At 45.9% G+C, this 6277-nt stretch overlaps 1 protein-coding gene across 1 annotated transcript; it reads left to right on the forward strand.

Moving 5' to 3' along the window:
- The first annotated feature begins 879 nt into the window (after positions 1 to 879).
- LOC119301581 (protein SCAI-like) lies at positions 880 to 5341 on the forward strand. Its single transcript, XM_037578573.1, has 9 exons — positions 880 to 1478; positions 1586 to 1792; positions 1884 to 2099; positions 2814 to 2880; positions 2973 to 3119; positions 3508 to 3599; positions 4313 to 4501; positions 4592 to 4725; positions 4840 to 5341. The coding sequence occupies exons 1-9, from the start codon at positions 951 to 953 to the stop codon at positions 5081 to 5083; spliced, it is 1824 nt and encodes a 607-aa protein (XP_037434470.1). The 5' UTR covers positions 880 to 950; the 3' UTR covers positions 5084 to 5341.
- Positions 5342 to 6277: the final 936 nt, after the last annotated feature.

Consider the following 6277-nt stretch of genomic DNA (forward strand, 5'->3'; position numbering starts at 1 on the left):
GCGAAACTGCTCTTTCGCCCACACGACGCTCACACGGTGATAGACGACAATTACTAGTGTGCATATGTGGCAACTAGTTAATTACACATGGCGACTATGTTTGACCATATATGACAACTATGGTTTGACCACACGTGACACCTAGTTAATCACACGCGGTAACTATGGTTTGGTCACACATGACAACTATTGCTATTTAGACATGGAAACTATAGTTAACCCGAACGAAAACAAAAAAAAAGGCAATAGAGAAGTTGCCATGCTTTACACTAAAGTTGCCATCCTGGGGTAACTAAAGTTCCCATAAATAATTATCAAGGCGAAATTGCTTCGTGCCACACGTGTAGGGTGAGCGTGAGTTGTTGTTGTTGGTTCGACGTGTGGCATGAAGTAGCTGCACCCGTATGTGTAGGCGGTTCTAATATTCGCCCACACAGAGTCGTGTTGGTTGTTTCCTGGGTACGACAACACGACTCCTGTGGTCGGGTGTCCATTGTACCACACGTGTGGCAGTTATCGGCGTCGTTAAAATGTCTTGAATTAATTTATAAATTTCAAATCTACTATATACATTTACAAAAATCACATACAAACAAAATTATGGTGCAATAAAATTAATTTTAGATTTATTTCTATCAACAGCAACTCCGTAGAGTACCTGCTACAGTTCATCCATACAATGTTTTTTTCTGAAAAATTGATCTGTTTGCTACAGTAACCCTGACTTTTCTTCTCTATTTTAGAGTAGTTTTTTTTTATACAAAGTTTTACAGTGTTGTCTCACGTGCGCTAGGTCGGCCATATCAGCGTTTGGGCCTGGGCCGGGCTCCAAGCTAACGGAACAGAACGGAACGGAGAAAGGAAAGAAGACGGCGATGACTCCAGTCTCCAGCACAACTGTCCAAGGCAACTCCGGGGGAGGGGAACGAAACGCATCCGGCGGAGCTACCATGGCGTCGTCGCCGCAGCAAGGCCAAGGCCAGGCCCAAGGCGGCGGCGGCGGCGGCGTCTGCCCGGCGGAGCAGTTCTGGTCGCTGCTGGACAAGGCGGACCGGCGGTTCGCCCGGGTGCGGGACCTGCCCCTCTTCGGCCGCCAGGAGCCCGCGGAGTACGGCAAGGCCTTCCGCATCTACACCCAGCTTTGGCGCATGCAGCAGGAGCACCGCCACCGCCTCCTCGACGCCGGCCTCCGCCGCTGGCAGGTCGGCGAGATCGCCGCCCGCATCGCCCACCTCTACTACTCCCAGTACCAGCGCGCCTCCGACACCGCCCTCCTCTCCGAGGCCTTCGTCTTCTACCACGCCGTCCTCGACCGCGCCTACTTCCTCGACGACCACCTCGGGGCCTCCACCAAGCACCTGCGCTTCCTCGCCAGGTTCCTCCTCGTCGCGCTTATCCTCTCCCGCCGCGCGCAGACTGTGCCCCGCCTCGCCGGCCAAATCCGGTCGCTCCTCGACGAATCCAAGAAGACCCTCCAGGTCCAATTCAATTCTTCTCCTTTTTTCCCCCTCCTCGCTTCCCGATCCCGATGCAATTGCCTTGCTCTTCATTCACTGGCTCGAATTAAGAAGATGAAATGTTGCAGGAAGCTGATTACAGGGAGTGGAAGCATGTCGTGCAAGAAATCACGAGGTTTCTAAAGGCTGACTCGCCCTTCATGAACAAGAGACCTCTCAGGTACAGCTATGCATTCGATCCTCCCCCGGAAACTCTTCCGACCATCCCACCTACAGTCAAAAAGCGCGGTCTGCTCTTAAGCGATGCCATCCTGTGCAGCTACTATCATAACGAGGTAATGCTTCCTCGGTTTCTCGCAGTCAGATGCATCGTGCGCTCTTTAATTTTTACTAGCGGAACATCATGTCTCTATGTGTTCCCTTCAGGTCAAATTTACCGACCTCACTCTAGACACATTCAGAATGCTTCAGTGTCTTGAATGGGAACCATGTGGCTCCTTTGCACAAAACAATGGTTACAGCGCCCATGATGAAAGTGGGCAAAATCACCCCAATCTCCTGAAAGATCTGAGAGACGCTGCGTTGCCCCCGAACCCACTGAAAACAGTTCTCTATCGCCCCTCGGTGCCACATTTCCTGAAGGTCAGTTTCTCATTTGGCATCTTGTCAACTCAATGTTTGATTTCCTGAATATACACACTGCTCATTGTTACTCAATGCACTGGTTTGGTCCTAGGAGAAAACCTGTGGACCAAGCTCTTCTAGATGCATTTCAAATTAGGAAGTGGAAGTGTAATGTGTAAATGGCAGCCAGTGTATGTTTCTTGGAATGATCAGAAACGGGCTAGTAGGAGAACTGAAAAAAGTAGGGAATTCTGCAAGATATGTACACGATGCTACTAACTATCTGAATTACATGACGAGGAAGCATGATGATGACTTGATGAGGGAACATAATGCAACTAAACTGATTCTGTTTGTTGATTTGTTCCATTATCGATAATACCATCCTCTCCATTATCCGCCCATAATAACCAACAGTCCTTTACACCCATAGCAGTTAGGAATTCTAACCCGAAATATATTTGAGGCATAATGGTATTATTGATTCCTGGGGTGCTAAGCTATGCAAATGATACAATAGAGAGATGATTGCTGTTGAATAGAATGGCAATGTTTGGTGCATGCCCTCTAGGGCCTCCTCTCATCCGCGCCCTCCTTTTACGGTCAAACATCCAAATTCTTTTTTTCTTTCACTTCACAAGAAAATATAGTTATATGTACTCCTATGTTTGCACCATTTTATCCTAAATGAAATATTTGCCTGGATAAAAAACATTTACAATTGAAATCCAGGTCCTTGCCACCAAATGTGAGGAGCTCCCATTGAATACTATGATGTTGATATACCTTTCGGCTGCAGGTTGGTGCCCTAGGCTTGTAGAACTAAAATGTTATCAGCTGTGTGTTAGGGAGTCATTCTAGTTAGCGTTCAAATATGATAATTTCTTTCAGGCGAGGTGGGATCCTCTGGACTTGGTCCCGATACAAGCGAGAGGGTTGTGAACAGCTTTAGTCAGTTTGACATATCTAATACCAGGGCCGTCACTTCAAAGGAAGATAAAGAACCATGTCTTTGGTTAGGTTGCCGTGAAGGTGAAGGTATTTTTTTTTCTGAGTTCATTCGATTATGTTTGATGTCTCTATGCAGTACTCCCTCCGTTCCTAAATATTTGTCTTTCTAGATATTTCAACAAGTGACTACATACGGAGCAAAATGAGTGAATCTACACTCTAAAATATGTCTATATACATCCGTATGTGGTAGTCCATTTGAAATCTCTAAAAAGACAAATATTTAGGAATGGAGGGAGTACATAACTAGTTTTACAATGCTGAGTTCATGCGATTATATGTTCGATATCACTAATGCGGTGCAGAACTATTTTGATGGCATAGGGTTGTTTGAAGTTGCCTTTATACAGACTTAAGTATGCATATGTGTTCTTCGAAAGAAGTGTATTGTTTCTGATACATGTTTAACATCTAGGCTCAAACTGCATATACCCTTGTGATATGATCCCGTTTACAAGGAGACCTCTCTTTCTGGTGATTGACAGTAACATCAGCTATGCATTTAAGGCAGGTTTGTTTACTCTTTTTTTTTTGCTGCCATATCTATTATTCTGGCTAGTGAATACCTAATATATATTCTTAGTGGAAGTGGAGTATCCATGATTGGTGGATGCTTCATGCGGAATATTGTATTGCTTCCTTGAGATAAAGCAGAGGTTATTATTGGGCCCGCTCATATGCACATAGACAAGCTTATATTGTAATACTCCCTCCGATATATATTAATTGTCACTCACTTAGTACTACTTTAGTACAAAGTTCTACTAAGTGAGCGACAATTAATATGGATCGGAGGGAGTAACATTTTAAAGTTCTGTTCAGATTTGGTGCTTTTCGCAGCATCCTGGCAAGACATGTATTTTATACTTATCCAAATGGCATTCTATGGTTCTTGTTTTCATATTCACAGGGCTTTTGCCCTTGGCTCTTATTGTGGAACAAAGTTCCTGATGCATTTTTTTTGTTTGACATCAAGTTCCTTCTGCATTTTCTTATTCTACAATTCACTTTCCTCCTTTCCTCGTTCTCTTTCTTTTTTGTTTGACGCTCATGTTTGTAATCTTACCCTCTAATCTTAAATGAAAAGGCAGAGCACCTGCCTTTTGCCCGTAAAAAATTCTGCTTCTTTTTTTCTTTTTATTATTATAATGTGATATGCTAGTCCTTTTTGTTCCATCAGTGATTTTGTCAATGCTAATTGTTGTATTTAAGCACTGCAGTCAATTCATGGGGCTGAAAAAGGGGAGACAGCTGCCATGTTACTTTCTCCAAGCTCCCGATCTTGCGCTGTAGGATTCAGTGGGGACTCTACTCGGCAGAGTGGTAGTCAATTTACTATGTTCCTCACAGCTCCAGTGCAAGCTTTCTGCTTTCTGATCGGCAATAATGGGCTGGACATTATTGACAACGTTTGTGTTTTTATTTTGTGACGAAATTCTTATTTCTGCCAGGCACTACATTTTGCAGTCTGAGAATTGATATGATCTTTTTTTCTGTAGGATTATAACAAAGCCGAGGAGCTACTATCCTTGTCATTGAATGAATGGGCTATGACTTTGGTTGCTTCGTCTTCACTTGACCCTGTCTGGGTTGAAGTTTTAGGCGATCCACTCCTGAGGCGACTGCTTCTCAGGTTACCTAGCTTGTCAGTCTGTGATACTACTATTCCCCGCTCCAGTTCCAGTCCTGGGGAACAACAACTCAACCGAAACCTTGGTAGTAAGTTCATTTGGGTTGTTTCTTGCAGGTTTATCTTCTGCCGAGCCACGCTTTCGCTGTTCAAAGCGAGCAACGATAAGGCGGAATGCTTGCCAAGCTGTGTGCCTCCATTGCCGGAATCGGTTGGGGGAGAAAGCATGCTGTCGCAATGTTGTGTGATGCGAGTGGCATCTTTCTTGGGCGCCGCTGACCAATTCTCGTTCGCCGAGGTTACTACATGGCCTGACATTGATGAGCCCACCAGCAGTGGAGGTGTCGACAAAGAGTTATGAGGAGAAGATCCATCGACCGTATCATGGACCCATTTCTCCTCGATGCCGCTCTTGAGATTTCTTCCTCCTGAACTGCTAGTAACAGTTGTTGATTTGTGAGCTCCCGTGGTACAAAGCGAAAGTTATATAGCACAATTCACCCCAGTGTGACATTAGTGAAATTTGACTAGAGAATAAACTCGAGTACTTGATTGATCTTGTAAAATCGAATGGTGAGAGCTGCGACTGAATTTTGACATCGCGAGCAAAATTATCGAATCTGCAAAAGGGGCCAGAAAACGACACGCCAATGCGAACTGCAAGATCTTTGGAATGTCAACTGTCAAACAAAATCAGAGGGAAATTTGGAAAAGCGGCGTACATGTTAAGCCATGAAAGGTAAATGTGATTCAGGTCCGGACCATTTTTTTCATTTTTTGGCTTTGGATTGTCATCAACGCCACGTTCGGGCTCCGGCACTCTTGCCGGAGCTCTCTCGATGACCACGATGTGGAACGAATGGAAGCAGTGGCAATGCGGCCGTGGAATGCGCCCCATCTCCAGCCAGCCATCCTCGAGCATGGCAGCGACTTTGGTTGTCAGCGTTGTTGAGTGCACCGTTGCGGCAGTGTCCAGCGCTGTTGACCTGTAGAACCCTTCAAGAGCAGAATCACGACTGCCCGAGCTCGCAAGACACTTTTCACCTTTTATTACTTCGACGTCTTAGACCATCTACAGCCGGATACACTGAATCCGGCCCCTCAACCTCATGCGGATGTGTCCGGATACGTCCACAGGTAGTGATCAGGCACCGCACCCCTCATTTGGCTGCTCCCACATCTGTGTCACTCGTATCCGACGCCTAAATCAACGCTACATAGATGAACACGTTTAATAGCAACAAACAGACTAATTTATCCGATACAAAAGATCATAGTTCATCGCCGGACAAAAGGATCAAAGTTCGTCGTTGGACAGTGCAAATTAATAGTGTCATAGGCCAGAGGGGCTGACCCGGAGCCGCCGCCGCTGACGTCCGAGTCGTCGTGGGAGCAAATTTGGCCCCTCCGTGCAGGCGGTCCTGCTCCTTCGCATGCTGGGCCGCCTTCGCTGTTGCTAAAAACATAGATAACACGGAGAAGGACGAAGGATATCACCATTTCCGCACCAACCCCTTGCCATTGAGGAGTTGCGGTTGCCGGTGCGGCTACCCCC

Source organism: Triticum dicoccoides, chromosome 5A, assembly GCF_002162155.2.
Source record: "Triticum dicoccoides isolate Atlit2015 ecotype Zavitan chromosome 5A, WEW_v2.0, whole genome shotgun sequence".
NCBI classification, from domain to species: domain Eukaryota; kingdom Viridiplantae; phylum Streptophyta; class Magnoliopsida; order Poales; family Poaceae; genus Triticum; species Triticum dicoccoides.

Coding starts and splice junctions, on each gene's coding strand:
- LOC119301581 (XM_037578573.1), top strand. CDS start 951: ATGGCGTCGTCGCCGCAGCAAGGCCAAGGCCAGGCCCAAGGCGGCGGC. Junction 1,479..1,585: donor AATCCAAGAAGACCCTCCAG/GTCCAATTCAAT, acceptor GAAATGTTGCAG/GAAGCTGATTACAGGGAGTG. Junction 1,793..1,883: donor GCAGCTACTATCATAACGAG/GTAATGCTTCCT, acceptor TGTTCCCTTCAG/GTCAAATTTACCGACCTCAC.